The sequence below is a fragment of the Hypanus sabinus genome, chromosome 18, assembly GCF_030144855.1.
Source record: "Hypanus sabinus isolate sHypSab1 chromosome 18, sHypSab1.hap1, whole genome shotgun sequence".
NCBI classification, from domain to species: domain Eukaryota; kingdom Metazoa; phylum Chordata; class Chondrichthyes; order Myliobatiformes; family Dasyatidae; genus Hypanus; species Hypanus sabinus.
Window position 1 is genome coordinate 31,261,924 of NC_082723.1, and position 19,759 is coordinate 31,281,682.

At 50.0% G+C, this 19,759-nt stretch overlaps 1 protein-coding gene across 1 annotated transcript in view; it reads left to right on the plus strand.

Moving 5' to 3' along the window:
• The window catches only part of LOC132407455 (prostaglandin G/H synthase 1-like), a 102,863-nt gene that overhangs the window by 63,724 nt on the left and 19,380 nt on the right, over positions 1-19,759 (plus strand). Inside the window, exons 5-6 of the mRNA XM_059993984.1 lie at positions 10,488-10,631; positions 16,812-16,993. Of these exons, the coding sequence (XP_059849967.1) occupies positions 10,488-10,631; positions 16,812-16,993 (326 nt within the window). The remainder of the gene's footprint in view (positions 1-10,487; positions 10,632-16,811; positions 16,994-19,759) is intronic.

The window sequence follows — 19,759 nt, forward strand, 5'->3', positions numbered from 1 at the left end:
TCTATGATAGAATGGCAGGAAAGACTCAATGGGCTGAATGGTCTAATTCTTCTCCTATGTCTTACAGTGTCCTGGATGGCTTGGACTTTTGAGCACCAGGCTAGCACAGCAACCTTCCTTTGCTAAAGGACATTTGTGAATGGGGCAGGTTTTAACCACAGCCCAGTTACTGAGACTTTATCGCAGATTTATCTGAAAGATTTAAGTTGCCCAGCTGCTGATGTGGGTTTGAACTCTCATGTCCACACGATCAGACTGGCATTGGGATTACTCAGTAACAGGACAGCTACGTACTGAGCTGATAAACCCAGGGGCTGGTGAACGGTTCACCACTATCCTTGCCCTGTTACCCCACTGCACCTGCACAGAGCTCTTGCCCAGAACGGGGTTGAAATCACTTGCACCGCATCCCCTCTGGCTGCCTCCCAGACTGTTCCCATAGCAACACAGGCACAAATGTTTGATTGAAAACAGAGACGGTGTCAACAATCCGTCAGAATCAGGTTTAATATCACTGGCATATGCTGTGAAATTTGTTGTTACATAAATTATAAAGAAATTGATGTATAAAAATTCAATAATTATTACAAAAACAGAGCAAAAACACTGAGGTAGTGTTCACGGGTTCGCTGTCTGTTCAGAAGTCCGATGGCGGAGGGGAAGAAGCTGCTCTTGGATCATTGAGTGTATGTCTTCAGCCTCCTTTACCCACCCACCCCGCCCCCCCCCCCGCCCTGATGGGAGCAGTGAGAAGAGGGCATGTGCTGAGTGGTTGGGGTCCTTAATGATCGATGCCACCTTTTTGAGACATTGCTACTTAAAGGTGTCCTGGAGGCAGTGAAGGCCAGTTCCCATGTTTACAACTTTCTGCAGCTTTGTCCCTCCGTACCAGACAGCAATGCAGCTTGTTGGAATGCTCTCCACGGTACATCTGTAGAAATTTGCTATTGAAGTTCAGAAACCACCTCAGCCATTTGGAAGCAGTTTCAGCATTTGTTTAGGAAACAGGAAGTCGTTATGAAGGCTTTAGGAGAATTTATTTTGTCACAATTCCAACATTGGTACGACAGATCATTCCCTGACATCTGAGTCATTTCAATAACTTATATTCCCAGATTCTCTCTCAATCACTTTCAAAAAGAACAGCACATCAGGGGAAGAAGCCTGCCCTGACTGTGCCAAACTAGAGTAAACTCGCAAATTCTGCAGATGCAGGAAATCCAGGATGCTGCAGAAACTCCACGGGTCAGGCAGCATCAGTGCAGAGGAATAAACAGCCTACATTATGGGCCAAGACCCTTCATCTGCCTCCTTTAAACTGTCCCCCATCTCTCCTCAAAGCTATGACCAAAACTATTAGGCATTTCCAGACCTCGCAGGGGTGGTGGAGGGCAGATATGTCCCTACCAAAGGAAGTGTAAGGCACTCCCTCCCCTCACTATCCTACAGGTCACCCTTGGGCAAGGTGTATCACCTGCTTAGCCCCACGATCAAGGTCACATGAAGCCATGGGAGCAGCTGGTGCATATTACAAATCCTACTTATGTGACCACTGACGCCAGGCAGACCATCTCTGATGAGTATCGACAATGGCTGGGGTCACCCGTCTTGGAAAGACACTGCCCAGAAGAAGGCAATGGCAAGCCACTTCTGTGGATAAATTTATCAAGAATAATCATGGTCATGAGACATCAAAGGTCACCCATCTCAAAGGACACGGCTCACAATCCAGATGCTGATGTGAACCATAAACAACCTTGAGACTGGCAACTGCAAAACCAAAAAACGCAACAGAAATTACAAAAACACACATTAACAAGACAGTCAAACATCCAATCAGTCAAAAAGAAAGAACAAATCGTGCAAACAATAAAAAAGCAATCCACAGTGCATGAACCATAGGGACCCTGAAAGTAAGACTGCAGCCATGGAGCTAGCATCAGTGCCTGGCGACTGTACACCACGGCCATGGGGACAGGTTCAGTGCCTGATGACTGTACACCACGGCCATGGAGCTGGTTCAGTGCCTGGCGACTGTACACCACGGACATGGAGCTGGTTCAGTGCCTGGCGACTGTACACCACGGCCATGGAGCTGGTTCAGTGCCTGGCGACTGTACACCACGGCCATGGGGACAGGTTCGGTGTCTGACGACTGTACATCACGGCCATGGAGCTGGTTCAGTGCCTGGCGACTGTACATCACGGCCATGGGGACAGGTTCGGTGTCTGGCGACTGTACATCACGGCCATGGAGCTGGTTCAGTGCCTGGCGACTGTACACCACGGCCATGGGGACAGGTTCAGTGCCTGATGACTGTACACCACGGCCATGGGGACAGGTTCAGTGCCTGATGACTGTACACCACAGCCATGGGGACAGGTTCAGTGCCTGATGACTGTACATCACGGCCATGGAGCTGGTTCAGTGCCTGGCGACTGTACATCACGGCCATGGGGACAGGTTCGGTGTCTGACGACTGTACACCACGCCCATGGGGACAGGTTCGGTGTCTGACGACTGTACACCACGGCCATGGGGACAGGTTCAGTGCCTGATGACTGTACACCACAGCCATGGGGACAGGTTCAGTGCCTGATGACTGTACATCACGGCCATGGAGCTGGTTCAGTGCCTGGCGACTGTACATCACGGCCATGGGGACAGGTTCGGTGTCTGACGACTGTACACCACGCCCATGGGGACAGGTTCGGTGTCTGACGACTGTACATCACGGCCATGGAGCTGGTTCAGTGCCTGGCGACTGTACACCACGGCCATGGGGACAGGTTCGGTGTCTGATGACTGTACACCACGGCCATGGGGACAGGTTCGGTGCCTGATGACTGTACACCACGGCCATGGGGACAGGTTCAGTACCTGATGACTGTACACCACGGCCATGGGGACAGGTTCAGTGCCTGATGACTGTACACCACGGCCATGGGGACAGGTTCAGTGCCTGGCGACTGTACACCACGGCCATGAAGCTGGTTCAGTGCCTGGCGACTGTACACCACGGCTATGGGGACAGGTTCAGTGCCTGATGACTGTACACCATGGCTATGGGGACAGGTTCAGTGCCTGACGACTGTACACCATGACTATGGAGACAGGTTCAGTGTCTGGCGACTGTACACCACGGCTATGGGGACAGGTTCAGTGCCTGCCGACTGTACACCACGGCTATGGGGACAGGTTCAGTGCCTGACGACTGTACACCACGGCCATGAAGCTGGTTCAGTGCCTGGCGACTGTACACCACGGCTATGGGGACAGGTTCAGTGCCTGATGACTGTACACCACGGCTATGGGGACAGGTTCAGTGCCTGATGACTGTACACCACGGCTATGGGGACAGGTTCAGTGCCTGACGACTGTACACCACGGCCATGGAGCTGGTTCAGTGCCTGGCGACTGTACACCACGGCTATGGGGACAGGTTCAGTGCCTGATGACTGTACACCACGGCTATGGGGACAGGTTCAGTGCCTGATGACTGTACACCACGGCTATGGGGACAGGTTCAGTGCCTGACGACTGTACACCACGGCCATGGAGCTGGTTCAATGCCTGTCCACTGTACACCACGGCTATGGGGACAGGTTCAGTGCCTGATGACTGTACACCACGGCTATGGGGACAGGTTCAGTGCCTGATGACTGTACACCACGGCTATGGGGACAGGTTCAGTGCCTGACGACTGTACACCACGACTATGGAGACAGGTTCAGTGTCTGGCGACTGTACACCACGGCTATGGGGACAGGTTCAGTGTCTGACGACTGTACACCACGGCTATGGGGACAGGTTCAGTGTCTGACGACTGTACACCACGGCCATGGAGCTGGTTCAGTGTCTGGCAACTGTACACCACGGCTATGGGGACAGGTTCAGTGCCTGACGACTGTACACCACGGCTATGGGGACAGGTTCAGTGCCTGGCGACTGTACACCACGGCTATGGGGACAGGTTCAGTGCCTGGCGACTGTACACCACGGCTATGGAGACAGGTTCAGTGTCTGGCGACTGTACACCACGGCTATGGGTACAGGTTCAGTGCCTAACGACTGTACATCACGGCCATGGAGCTGGTTCAGTGCCTGGCGACTGTACACCACGGCTATGGGGACAGGTTCAGTGCCTGGCGACTGTACACCACGGCTATGGGGACAGGTTCAGTGCCTGATGACTGTACACCACGGCCATGGGGACAGGTTCAGTGCCTGACGACTGTACATCACGGCCATGGAGCTGGTTCAGTGCCTGGCGACTGTACACCACGGCTATGGGGACAGGTTCGGTGCCTGTCCACTGTACACCACGGCTATGGGTACAGGTTCGGTGTCTGACGACTGTACACCACAGCTATGGGGACAGGTTCGGTGTCTGACGACTGTACACTAAGGCTATGGGGACAGGTTCAGTGCCTGACGACTGTACATCATGGCCATGGAGCTGGTTCAGTGCCTGGCAACTGTACACCACGGCTATGGGGACAGGTTCGGTGCCTGTCCACTGTACACCACGGCTATGGGTACAGGTTCGGTGTCTGACGACTGTACACCACAGCTATGGGGACAGGTTCGGTGTCTGACGACTGTACACTACGGCTATGGGGACAGGTTCAGTGCCTGACGATTGTACATCACGGCCATGGAGCTGGTTCAGTGCCTGGCGACTGTACACCACGGCTATGGGGACAGGTTCAGTGCCTGATGACTGTACACCACGGCCATGGGGACAGGTTCAGTGCCTGACGACTGTACACCACGGCCATGGGGACAGGTTCAGTGCCTGACGACTGTACATCACGGCCATGGAGCTGGTTCAGTGCCTGGCGACTGTACATCACGGCCATGGGGACAGGTTCGGTGCCTGACGACTGTACACCACAGCTATGGGGACAGGTTCGGTGTCTGACGACTGTACACCACGGCTATGGGGACAGGTTCAGTGTCTGGTGACTGTACACCACGGCTATGGGGACAGGTTCAGTGTCTGGTGACTGTACACCACGGCTATGGGGACAGGTTCGGTGTCTGACGACTGTACACCACGGCCATGGAGCTGGTTCAGTGCCTGATGACTGTACACCACGGCTATGGGGACAGGTTCGGTGCCTGACGACTGTACACCACAGCTATGGGGACAGGTTCGGTGTCTGACGACTGTACACCACGGCTATGGGGACAGGTTCAGTGTCTGGTGACTGTACACCACGGCTATGGGGACAGGTTCGGTGTCTGATGACTGTACACCATGGCTATGGGGACAGGTTCAGTGCCTGATGACTGTATGCCACGGCTATGGGGACAGGTTCGGTGTCTGACGACTGTACACCACAGCTATGGAGCTGGTTCAGTGCCTGGCGACTGTACACCACGGCTATGGGGACGGGTTCGGTGCCTGACGACTGTACACCACAGCTATGGAGCTGGTTCAGTGCCTGGCGACTGTACACCACGGCTATGGGGACAGGTTCGGTGTCTGACGATTGTACACCACAGCTATGGAGCTGGTTCAGTGCCTGATGACTGTACACCACGGCTATGGGGACAGGTTCGGTGCCTGACGACTGTACACCACAGCTATGGGGACAGGTTCAGTGTCTGACGACTGTACACTACGGCTATGGGGACAGGTTCAGTGCCTGACGACTGTACATCACGGCCATGGAGCTGGTTCAGTGCCTGGCGACTGTACACCACGGCTATGGGGACAGGTTCAGTGTCTGATGACTGTACACCACGGCCATGGGGACAGGTTCAGTGCCTGACGACTGTACATCACGGCCATGGAGCTGGTTCAGTGCCTGGCGACTGTACACCACGGCTATGGGGACAGGTTCAGTGCCTGACGACTGTACACCACAGCTATGGGGACAGGTTCGGTGTCTGACGACTGTACACCACGGCTATGGGGACAGGTTCAGTGTCTGGTGACTGTACACCACGGCTATGGGGACAGGTTCGGTGTCTGATGACTGTACACCACGGCTATGGGGACAGGTTCAGTGCCTGACGACTGTACACCACAGCTATGGAGCTGGTTCAGTGCATGACGACTGTACACCACAGCTGTGGGGACAGGTTCAGTGCCTGACGACGGTACACCACGGCTGTGGGGACAGGTTCAGTGCCTGACGACTGTACACCACAGCTGTGGGGACAGGTTCAGTGTCTGGCGACTGTACACCACGGCTATGGAGCTGGTTCAGTGCCTGGCGACTGTACACCACAGCTGTGGGGACAGGTTCAGTGCCTGACGACTGTACACCACAGCTGTGGGGACAGGTTCAGTGTCTGGCGACTGTACACTACGGCTATGGAGCTGGTTCAGTGCCTGACGACGGTACACCACGGCTATGGAGCTGGTTCATTGCCTGACGACGGTACACCACGGCTATGGAGCTGGTTCAGTGCCTGACGACGGTACACCACGGCTATGGAGCTGGTTCAGTGCCTGGCGACTGTACACCACGGCTATGGAGCTGTTTCAGTGCCTGACGACTGTACACCACGGCTATGGGGACAGGTTCGGTGCCTGACGACTGTACACCACAGCTATGGAGCTGGTTCAGTGCCTGGCGACTGTACACCACGGCTATGGGGACAGGTTCGGTGTCTGACGACTGTACACCACAGCTATGGAGCTGGTTCAGTGCCTGATGAGTGTACACCACGGCTATGGGGACAGGTTCGGTGCCTGACGACTGTACACCACAGCTATGGGGACAGGTTCAGTGTCTGACGACTGTACATCACGGCCATGGAGCTGGTTCAGTGCCTGGCGACTGTACATCACGGCCATGGGGACAGGTTCGGTGCCTGACGACTGTACACCACAGCTATGGGGACAGGTTCGGTGTCTGACGACTGTACACCACGGCTATGGGGACAGGTTCAGTGTCTGGTGACTGTACACCACGGCTATGGGGACAGGTTCAGTGTCTGGTGACTGTACACCACGGCTATGGGGACAGGTTCGGTGTCTGACGACTGTACACCACGGCCATGGAGCTGGTTCAGTGCCTGATGACTGTACACCACGGCTATGGGGACAGGTTCGGTGCCTGACGACTGTACACCACAGCTATGGGGACAGGTTCGGTGTCTGACGACTGTACACCACGGCTATGGGGACAGGTTCAGTGTCTGGTGACTGTACACCACAGCTATGGGGACAGGTTCGGTGTCTGATGACTGTACACCACAGCTATGGGGACAGGTTCGGTGTCTGACGACTGTACACCACGGCTATGGGGACAGGTTCAGTGTCTGGCGACTGTACACTACGGCTATGGAGCTGGTTCAGTGCATGACGACTGTACACCACAGCTGTGGGGACAGGTTCAGTGCCTGACGACTGTACACCACGGCTGTGGGGACAGGTTCAGTGCCTGACGACTGTACACCACAGCTGTGGGGACAGGTTCGGTGTCTGGCGACTGTACACTACGGCTATGGAGCTGGTTCAGTGCCTGACGACGGTACACCACGGCTATGGAGCTGGTTCATTGCCTGACGACGGTACACCACGGCTATGGAGCTGGTTCAGTGCCTGGCGACTGTACACCACGGCTATGGAGCTGGTTCATTGCCTGACGACGGTACACCACGGCTATGGAGCTGGTTCATTGCCTGACGACGGTACACCACGGCTATGGAGCTGTTTCAGTGCTGAGGCAAGTACCTCCACCCAGAGTAGCCAGTTGAACACCAGAACATCCTTTACCCTTGGCCTCAACACCGTAACCTTTTTAATCTGGTGATTTCACAAATTCTTTCTACCTGCACATTCATGTGCCTATCCAAAAGCATTTGAAATGCCTCTTAGTGCATCTGCGTCCATCACCATCCCGGGCAACCCAGATCCAGGCACCTGAGTGAAAAAAGACTACGCCCACATTTCCCATCGACAGAATTATTCAGTATCAGATTTCTGAATGGAAAATGAACACACTGCATCTGATTCTGCTCTCTTTTCACACTAAATGAATTACATTTTATATATCCTTAGCGTCATTTATAGATATCTTTATCATTTTGATTTGCAATCTACTGCTGCTACAAAACAGCAAATTTCACAGCGCATGCCAGCAATACTAAATGTGGCTCTGAGAAAAGGTGCTGTGGCCCAGATGGTGAGGATGATTGATGACCATTGTTGCCCACTTGAGGCAGCCTCATGATACCTTCGATGGTGGGGAGGGACGTGACTGCGATATATTGGGTTGAATCCATTACTCTCTGCAGCTTCTTGCATTCCTGTGCACTTGAATTGCCGTAACAGACTGTGATGCAGCCAGTATAGATACTTGCATCAGTAACCCTGCAGAAGTGTGTTTGAGGTCAGACTGAACCTCCTTGACCTCCTTAGAAAGTAAAATCGCAAGTCTTTGATCAAGTTTATTGTCATCTGACTGTACATATTCACAATCAAACGAAACCGGCCTTCTCCACCAATTCACCAGTGTAGATCGGCACACATTCACCCTCCTTTCCCTTCCCTTCTCTTTCACAGTGAGCAGGAGGATGAGTGAGGGGACACACTTGTATCCTGTAGGGTTAGATCTGGCCGCCAGTAGGAGGCAGTCAGAACAGGGAATCCTGGCAGATATTCCACACATCGGAAGTTTCAACATAAGATCATAAGAGATTGGAGCAGATTTAGGCCATTCAGTCCTCTGGGTCTGCTCACCAATCCAGCGTGGTTGGTTTATTACCCCTCTAATCCCCATTCTCCTGCCTTCTCCACACCGTTACTAATAAAGAAACTATCAATTTCCGCTTTAAGTATACTCAATGACGTCCTCCACAACCATCTGTGGCCATGAAATCACAGATTCATCACCCTCTGGCCGAAGAAAATCCTCCTCATCTCTGTTCTAAATGAACGTCTCTCTATTCTGAGACCGTGCCCTCTGGTCCTAGACTCCCCACTATAGGAAACATCCTCTCAATATCTACTCCATCTAGGCCTTTCAATATTTGTCAGGTTTCAATGAGATCTCCGCTCATTTTTTTAAACTCCAGCGAGTACGGGCCCTGAGATATCAAGCACTCCTTGTATGTTAACCCTTTCATTTCCAGAATCATTCTTGTGAACCTCCTCTGGACCCCCCCCCCCCCAATGCCCACACCTCCTTTCTTAAATAAGGGGCCAATGTTCCAGGTCAGTCACAAACTGGAGAAAATCTGCAGATGCTGGAAATCTGAGCAACACACACAAAATGCTTGAGGAGCTCAACAGGCCAGGCAGCACCTATGGAAAAGAGGACAGTCGATGTTTCGAGCCAGTCTTGGCCCGAAACATCGAATGTGCTTTTTTCCATAGATGCTCCTGGCCTGCTGAGTTCCTCCAGCATTTTGATTCTAGGTCAACGATTCTTTGTTTATTCCGACAATGAGTCAGAGTTGAGAAAGGTTTGGGATGAAACAACTGTTACAATGTACAGGAGCATGAAGGGAGGGGTTGGGGATGATAACACAAAGGGATGCGTATGATATTCAGAGGGAGTGCGTGATAAAGAGCTGGTAATGGGCAGTAACAAACAATGAGCGGGTTGGAAGTATAAACGACAACTACAGAATTGTTACCTGAAAGTAAAAGAAATTTGCAATGCAAAGGTTACTTTCAGTTCCTGCCAGAAATGCCTTAGCAACAAGGATGAAAAGGTTTGGATCCTCAACCTGAACTAAATACCTGTAAGCAGCTTGTCAGCCCCTGATGATAGAAACAATGGTCAAGAACTCCTCCTTCTCCTCCCAACGGCCCAACGTATGGACGCAACTGCAAAGAAGGACATAAAAGTTGTGAGCTACATCTGGACACTGTAGTGACTGACTGACTGACTACTCCTGTGGCTCCTCCCACAGACCCCGGTATAAAACTCAACTCACATCTCCGAGAGTTATTGATGGTGCATCAACAGTGGCTATATTTTATTAAAGGTTTGAGCAGACTTGGTACGTCTCCAAAGACTCTCAGGTTTCTACAGACGTATCATGGAGAGCATGCTAACTGGTTGTCTCCCCGTCTGGTACGGAGGGGCAACCGCACAGGATCGGAAAAAGCTGCAGAAAGTTGTCAAATCAGCCGGCTTCATCACAGGCACCAGCCTCCACCAGCATTGTGGACATCTTCTAAAGGTGATGGCTCAAAAAGACAACGTTCGTCATTAAGGACCCCCGTCACCCGTGACATGCCCTCTTCTCATTGCTACTATCAAGGAGGAGGGACTGGAGCCTGAAGACAAAGTCAACGATTCAAGAACTGCTTCTTCCTCTCTGCCTTCAATTTTCTGAATGGACACTGAACCCATGAACTTCACTACTTCTTGCTCTCTTTTTAATGTAATGTTATTGTAATTTTTAGGTTGATGTGTTATTATGATGCATTGCAGTATACAAATTTCACAACTATTGCCACTGATATTACACCCAATCCTGATTCTGAAACGGGATGTTTCTTCTCTCACAGTGAGGTCGAACCTGATCCCCAGCCCTCCAACATACAACTCGGACTACAACTACCTCACATGGGAAGGCTACTCTAACGTGACTTACTTCACCCGCTTGCTTCCCCCTGTGCCAAAGGACTGTCCAACCCCAGCCGGAACTAAAGGTAAGGACGTTGTTCAATGGTTCCATCCTGGAGATGAGTAACGTTATTTTCTGCTGTTTACAAAGGGTGTCCCAACAGCTTCTCGGAAAGGATTGAAACCAAGTGGGGATGGTCTCCCTGGGACTATCTCAACCACACACACAAAATGCTGGAGAAACTCAGTAAATCAGCCAGAGGAATAAACAGTTAACATTTCAGACCAATACCTTTCATCAGGACTGGAAAGGAAGTTGGGGAGGGGAGCTGGCAGGTGATAAGGTGAGACCAGGTAGGAGGGGGGGTGAAGTAAGGAGCTGGGAGATGATAGGTGGAAAAGGTAAAGGGCTGAAGAAGGAGGAATCTGATTGGAGAGGAGAGTGACTATGGGCGAGAGGGAAGGAGGTGGGGAATCAAAGGGGGATAATGGACAGGTCAAGCAAAGAGAAGGTGTCAGAGGGGAACCAGAATGGGGAATGGAAAAGAGAGAAGGAAGGGGAGAAATTACTGGAGGTTAGAGAAATTTCCAACCTTTCAGGTCTTCTACTTATCACCTCCCAACTTCTTACTGCATCTCTCTTCCTTCTGCCTCATTTGTTCCTCGCTTTGTGTCTGGGACTTGTACAGAGTTGAGTACCTGAGATGGTCGAACTTTCTCGAGGCAAGGGAAAGATTGTAAGCTGAAACATCAAGTTCAAGTGTATTGTCACCTGACTGTATGAGTGTGTGTGTGAGTGTGTGTGAGAGTGAGTGAGTGTGTGTGTGTGCGAGTGTGTGTGTGAGTATGTCTGTATGTGTGTGTGAGTGTGCATGTGTGTGTGAGCGTGAGTGTGTATGTGTGTTTGTGTACACACACGCACACCACCGAATGAAACAAATTGCTCTTGACCACAGTGTAGCCTCAAACCATGTATCGCACACAACACACAAACCAAAATATTTCCATAAATAAGTTAATAAAATATTCAAATGCATGTACTGCCCAGCCCAGGTAAACGGTAAACAGCTCGCTGCCCTGGTGATGAGACCTCGGTGGAGACAGGGTATTCATTAGCCTCACAGCCTGAGGGAAGAAGCTGTTACCCAGTCTGGCAGTCCTCATCCTGATGCTCCTGTACCTCTTTCCTGACGGTACTAGGTCAAAGAGATTGTGGGCTGGGTGGTAGGGGTCCTCAACAATACTTCAGGGCCTTCGTCTGCAACGCTGCTGCTCTTGGTTTGGTCTGAGCCGTTACTTTTTTTTTAAGGAATATATGGGTTGGCACAACATCAAGGGCTGAAGGCCTGTACTGTGCTGTGGTGTTCTAGTGTCTAGTTAGCTCCCAAGTGGTGCATAGGGCTTTGATGACCTCCCATCTCCATTATCTTCTGAAACTGACGGTGTGGTTAGAGTTGATCAGTGTTTCTGTAATCCACCGTACAGGGGATTGGCATGTACAGCTTCACCAGAACCTTGTTTGCTGGCCTCACCTGTCCCAACCTCTCATGATGGAAGTGTAGGGTTGGATTTTCAGAGGAAATGCTCCCAGTTAATGTTGCAAATATTGGGACAGGTGGTCCCAGTGACCCTCTGGGCAGTTTTTACTCTCCTCTGTAGGGTCTTGCAGCTTCCGTACCACACAATGATGCAGCCAGACAGGACGCTCTCGATGTGTTCCTGGAGAAAGTTGTTAGAATGGAGCCTCAGTCTCCTCAGAAAGCGCAGCCAGTGCCTTGCCTTCTTGACTAATGAGGTGTTGTGGGTCCAGGTTAGATCGTCCGTTATGTCCATCCAGCGGGATTAAACATAAAATTGCAGGGACTACTGAAAGAAGAGGGACCTACAATGGGAAAAGCCTTTGGCTTCTGCTGGGGTTATGGAAGAGGATGACGGCACTGAACAGTGTATAATGTGTCCTCCGTCCAGTTCCATCCTCTGATAACTAGGTATTGACCTTGACCAAAGAAAAACCCTGTGATTTCATACAAAGTGTGGTGAATAAACTTTACAGGTTCCACAGTGTTGCAGTTAGCGAAACACTACACGTCTTGGAGCATGGGACTTCAGTGCTATCTACAAGGATTTTATATGTTTCTTCCCATGAAGCGTGTGGGTTTCCTCCCAATGTTCTGGTTTCCTTGCACGTTTAAAAGATGTACCAGTTAGTAGGTTAACTGGTCATTGGGAGTTGAGGCCAGGGTTCAATCGGGGGTTGGTGAGCCGTGGTACTCCACCCGGCCTTCAAATTTACCTGGTCCATTTCCGACACCTCCCTCCCCTTTCTCGATCTCTTGTCCACTGATGCCTATTACAAACCCACAGAGTTTCACAGTTACCTGGACTATATCTCGTCCCACCCTTTTGCTTGTACAAATGCCATCCCTTTTTCTCAATTCCTCCGTCTCTGCTGCATTTGCTCTCAGGATGACGCTATTCATACTAGAACAAAGGAGATGTCCTCATTTTTCAAAGAAAGGGGCTTCCCTTCCTCCACTATTAACACTGCCCTCAGCCACATCTCTTCCATTTCACGCACATTTGCTCTCATCCCATCCACCCAGCACCCTACCAATGATAGGGTTCCTCTTGTCCTCACCTACCACCCCACGAGCCTTCACATTCAGCACTTAATTCTCTGTAACTTCCTCCATCTCCAACTGGATCCCACTACCAAGCTCATCTTTCCCTTCCCCCCCTTTCTGCTTTCCCTACTCACTCCCTACGCGACTCCCTTGTCCATTCGTTCCTCACCACTGATCTCCCCCTGGCACTTATCCTTGCAAGTGGAACAAGTACTACACCTGCCCCTACACTTCCTCCCTCAGTACCATCCAGGGCCCTGAACAGTCCTTCCAGGTGAGGCAACACTTCACCTGTGAGTCTGTTGGTGTCCTATACAGAGTTCAGTGTTTCCGGTTATGCCTCTTGTATATTGGTGAGACCTGACGTAGATTGGGAGCCACCAGAAGAAGCAGGATCTCCCAGTGGCCACCATTTTATTTCCACGTCCCATTCATATTCCAACATGTCCATCCATGGCCTCCTCTACTGTCATAGAGAGGCCACACTCAGGTTGCAGGAGCAACACTTGGTATTCCATCTGGATAGTCTCCAACCTGATGGCACTAACATTAATTTCTCAGACTTCCAGTAACCGCCCTCTCTTCTCTATTCCGCATCTCCTTTTCCCTCTCTCACCTTGCCCACCCATCACATTTCTCAGGTGCTGCTCCACCCCCCCCCCTTTTTCTTTCTTCTGTGGCCTCTGTCCTCTCCTATCAGATTCCCCCTTCTCCAGCCCTTTATCGATCTCACCAATCAATTTCCCATCTCTTTACTTCACTCTTCTCCCTCCTCCCGGTTTCACCTACCACCTTGTGTTTCTTCCTCCCCTCCCCTCCACTTTCTAACTCTGACTCCTCATCTTGTTCTCTCCAGTCCTGATGAAGGGTCTCGGCCCGACTGAGGGGGGATCTCATTGAAACCTATCGGATATTGAAAGGCCTCGATAGAGTGAATGTGGAGAGGATGTTTCCTATCATGGGGGAATCTAGGACCAGAGAGCACAGCCTCAGAATAGAGGGAGGTCCCTTTAGAACAGAGTTTAGGAAGGATTTCTTTAGCCAGAAGGCAGTGAACCTGTGGAATTAATTACCACAGATGGCTGTGGAGCCTAAGTCATTGAGTATATTTAAATCAGAGGTTGATAGGTTCTTGATTAGTAAGGGCACCAAAGTTTGTGGTGAGAAGGCAGGAGAATGGGGTTGAGAGGGATAATAAATCAGCTATCATGGAATGGCAGGGAAGACTCAATGGGCCGAATGGACTAATTATGCTCCTACAGCTTATGGGCTTATTGTCTTATGTTTGTCTGGGTAGCGTACAACCTGACCTAGTGAAAATTGATTTCTCTGACTTCTGGTAATTTCTCCCTGCTCCCTTCTTCTCTATGTTTCCATTCCCTCTTACCCCTTCGCTTCTCTTCACCTGTCTGTCACCTCCCTCTGGTTCCCTTCTTTCGTCCATAGTCCATCCTCCTCTCCTATCAGATTCCTCCTTCTTCAGCCCTTTATCTCTTCCACCTATCAGATCCCAGCTTCTTACCACACCCTCCCCCACACACCTACCTTTGCCCCCACCTGATCTCACTATCACCTGTCAACTTGTACTCCTCCCCCTCCTCCTGCCTTCTGCCCCCTTCCTTTCCAATTTGCAATGAAGGGTCCTGGCCGAAAGGGTCGACTGCTTATTCATCTCCACAGACGCTGCCTGGACTGCTGAGTTCCTTCAGCATTTTGTGTGTGCTGCTTGGATTTCTGCAGAGTCTCGTGTTTATGACCTGCCGTGAGTTTTGTGTGTTCCTGCGGTGTTAATGTCCCGCAGTTTTCCATTCAGTGAACGGGTAATGATTTTGACATCAGGATGCAGGGAGTTTCATGGATGTACAGGGAGGGTGAGTCAGTTCTGAGCGTGTAATGTTGGTGCCAGAAGTGTGGCATCTCTTGCAGGCTGCCCCCAGCACATCTCAGACTGTGTTGGTTGTTGTCAGTAATGATGCATTTCACTCTACGTTCAAAGTATATTTGTTATCAAGTACATCTATGTTGCCAAATACTACCCTGAGATTCATTTTCTTGCAGACATTTACAGGAAAATAAAGAAATACAGTAGAACTTATGAAAAATTATACATAAACAGACAGACATACTTTATTGATCCCGAGCGAAATTGGGTTTCATTACAGCCGCACCAACCAAGAATAGTGAAGAAATATAGCAATATAAAACCATAAATAATTAAATAATAATAAGTTAATCATGCCAAGTGGAAATAAGTCCAGGACCAGCCTATTGGCTCAGGGTGTCTGACCCTCCGAGGGAGGAGTTGTAAAGTTTGATGGCCACAGGTAGGAATGACTTCCTATGACGCTCAGTGTTGCATCTCAGTGGAATGAGTCTCTGGCTGAATGTACTCCTGTGCCTAACCAGTACATTATGGAGTGGATGGGAGACATTGTCCAAGATGGCATGTAACTTGGACAGCGTCATCTTTTCAGACACCACCGTCAGAGAGTCCAGTTCCACCCCCACAACATCACTGGCCTTGCGAATGAGTTTGTTGATTCTGTTGGTGTCTGCTACCCTCAGCCTGCTGCCCCAGCACACAACAGCAAACATGATAGCACTGGCCACCACAGCCTCGTAGAATATCCTCAGCATCGTCCGGCAGATGTTAAAGGCTCTCAGTCTCCTCAGGAAGTAGAGACTGCTCTGACCCTTCTTGTAGACAGCCTCAGTGTTCCTTGACCAGTCCAGTTTACTGTCCATTCGTATCCCCAGGTATTCGTAATCTTCCACCAAGTCCACACTGACCCCTTGGATGGAAACAAAGACTGACAGATAACCAATGTACAAAAGGAGACAAACACGACAAAATCTGCGGGTGCAATAAATCCAGAGCAACACACACAACGTGCTGGAGGAACTCAGCAGGCCAGGCAGCATCTAGGGAAAAGATGACGTTTCGGGCTAAGACCCTTCATGTGGCCTGGCCTGCTAAGTTCCTCCAGCATTTTGCGTGTGTTGCAAAAGAAGACAAATCGGCCATGAATGGGCAGGTAGGTAATAGTGAGATGAGCTGTAGACTCCTTGAAATTGAGTCTGTTAGGTTGTGGAATCAGCTCAGAGTGAAGTTGAGTGGTTATCCATGCCGGTTCAGGAGCCTGATGGTTGAGAGGTAATAACTGTTTCTGAACACAAAGTACACTGCAGATGCTGTGGTCAAATCAACACGTACAAACTAGCTGGATGAAACCAGCAGGTTGGGCAGCATCTGTTGAAATGAGCCGTCAACGTTTCGGGCCGAGACCCTTCGTCAGGACTCACCAAGTACTGACGGAAGGTCTCAGCCTGAAACATTAACTGCTCATTTCAACGGATGCTGCCCGACCTGCTGAGTTCCTCCAGCTTGTTTATGAACCTGCTGGTGTGGGACCTGAGGTTTCTGTACATTCCCTCCTGATGTTAATAAGAGAGCCTGGCCTGGGTGGTGGGGCTCCTTGATGCTGGATGCTGCTTTCTTGTGGCAGTGATCCTTGTAAATGTGCTCAATGCTGGGGAGGGTTTGACCTGTGACGGACCGTGTCCACCACTTTCTGTAGACGTGTTGTGATATAGTTTTTCTAAAGCCACGCAAGTGATGGAGATCTCTGTGCTATGTCGTAGGATACAAGACACGGCCTAACGCAACAAAATTAGCAGAGGAGTTCTTGCTGAGGCGTTCGTTCATCCCAGATCCCCAGGGCACCAACCTGATGTTTGCTTTTTTCGCTCAACACTTCACACATCAGTTCTTCAGAACCAACTTTGATCGAGGTCCTGGCTTCACAAAAGCTTTGGGTCACGGGGTGAGTGGCTGGACCTCTGTGTGTTAACTAACCTTCAACACAGCAACACAAGTGAAGGATGTCAGTAATACTCAGTGGCTGGGGAAGCACGCAAAGTGACAGGAATAGAACCAAATGTAGAACTATCAGGAAATGTAGAGGAGGCCCTACCCAAATGCAAAGCAGCAGAGATGATTCAATGATGAATGACAATTTTAGTAATAAACTGTGAAAATAACAAGCCACAAAACAAGGGAGAATGGATATTAAACAACACAGGCAACAAGGATACTGATTGAGGCTGGCTGGTCCAATGAGTGAACAGGGACTGCGGATGAGAGCTGGGTTTAAATAGGCCGCAGGTGATGGATTGGAAATGAGTGGCTGGAGACTTCTGTTAGCTGGGTGGAGACTGGAATGTGCCTGATGTCCCTAATGTCCCCCAATGTATCTGCCTCTACCAACAACCCTAGCAGAGCGTCCACTCACCCACCATCCCGTGTAAAACAAAAAACTACCTCTGACATCCTTCCTATACTTTCCTCTGATCACCTTAAAATTATTCCCCCTCGTACTAACCATTTCCACCCTGGGGAAAAAGTGCTTGTTGTCCATTCTTATCATCTTGTACAGCTCTATCAAGTCATTTCTCATCCTCCTTCACTTCAAAGAGAAAAGCCCTTGCTCGCTCAGCCTGTCCTCATTAGACACTCTCTCTAATCCAGGCATCGTCCTGGTAAATCGCCTCTGCACCCTCTCTAAAGCTTCCACATCCTTCCTATAATGGGGAGAATGGAACTGAACGCAATACTGAAAGCGTGATCTAACCTGGGATCCCTGGACCCCTTGTGTAATAGCTTTTGTCCATGGCATAGAAAGGGTTGGGAACCCATGAACTGAAGTTTTATCGAGCTGCAACATTATCTGGCAGCTCTTGAACTCAATCCCACAACTAATGAAGGCCAACACACTGTACATGTCCTTATGCATCCCGCCTTGCATAGCGACTTTGAGAGATCTAAGGACATGGACCCCAAGATCCCACTGTTCCTCCATGGCAGTCTCAGAAGTGGTTCCTTCTGCAGTAAGATCATCCATCTGCAAATTTTCTCTCCCTGTGGACACTGGCCATTACTTGGATTAGAGAATGAGTGAAGGTCAGACAAGCTTGGTCTATTTCTCTCCTTACAGCTCATTCCCTGTGAGCCTGATGGTGTGCTGCTGAACCTCTTCTGCAACCTCTCCAAAACCTCCACATCCTTCCTGTAGTAGGGTGACCAGCTTTGACTCCAATATTCCTGATGCAACTTCGCTAAATTTTTAAAAGCTGCAATCTAATTTCCTGACCCTTGAACTGAGTGCCTTGACGAATGAAGACAAATATGGCACACTTCTTTACTGTCCTATCAACCTATGCAGCCAACTGTCGTTGAGCAAAGGTGCAGAGGGCTGTGGGACTGGGACCAGGATCAGAATCAGAATCAGGTTTAATATCACTGGCATCTATCACGAAATTTGTTATTTTGCGGTAGCAATACATAGAAAACCTACAGCACAATACAGGCCCTTCGGCCCACAAAACTGTGCCTAACATGTCCTTACTTTAGAACTACCTAGGCTTACCCATAGCCCTCTATTTTTCCATGTATCCATGTATCCATCCAGGAGTCTCTTAAAAGACCCTATCATTTCCACCTCCACCACCACCGCTGGCAGCCCATTCCACGCACTCACCACTCTCTGCGTAAAAAAACTTACCTTTGACATCTCCTCTGTACCTGCTTCCAAGCACCTTAAAACTATGCCCTCTTTTGCTAGCCATTCCAGCCCTGGAACAAAGCCTCTGACTACCCACACGATCAATGCCTCTCATTATCTTGTACACCTCTATCAGGTCACCTCTCATCCTTCACACAACCTATTCTCATAAGGTCCTATATAGCTGCAACATTACCTCTCAGCTCTTAAACTCAATCCCATGATTAATGAAGGCCAATACACCATATGCCTTCTTAACCACAGAGTCTACCTGCACAGCAGCTTTGAGTGTCCTATGGACTCGAACCCCAAGATCCCTCTGATCCTCCACACTGCTAAGAGTCTTACCATCAATGCTATATTCTGACATCATATTTGACCTACCAAAATGAACCACCTCACACTTACCTGAGTTGTACACCATCTGCCACTTCTCAGCCCAGTTTTATATCCTATCAATGTCCTGCTGTAACCTCTGACAGCCCTCCACACAGTCCACAACACCCCCAACCTTTGTGTCATCAGCAAATTTACTAACCCATCCCTCCACTTCCTCATCCAGGTCATTTATAAAAATCACAAAGAGCAGGGGTCCCAGAACAGATCCCTGAGGCACACCACTGGTCTCCGGCCTCCATACAGAATATGACCCGTCTATAACCACTCTTTGCCTTCTGTGGGCAAGCCAGTTCTGGATCCACAAAGCAATGTCCCATTGGATCCCATGCCTCCTTACTTTCTCAATAAGCCTTGCATGGGTTGCCTTATCAAATGCCTTACTAAAATCCATATACACTACATCTATGGCTGTACCTTTATCAATGAGTTTAGTCACATCCTCAAAAAATTCAATCAGGCTCGTAAGGCACGACTGCCTTTTACAAAGCCATGCTGACTGTTCCTAATCATATTCTGCCTCTCCAAATGTTCATAAATCCTGTCTCTCAGGATCTTCTCCATCAACTTACCAACCACTGAAGTAAGACTCACTGGTCTATAATTTCCTGGTCTATCTCTACTCCCTTTCTT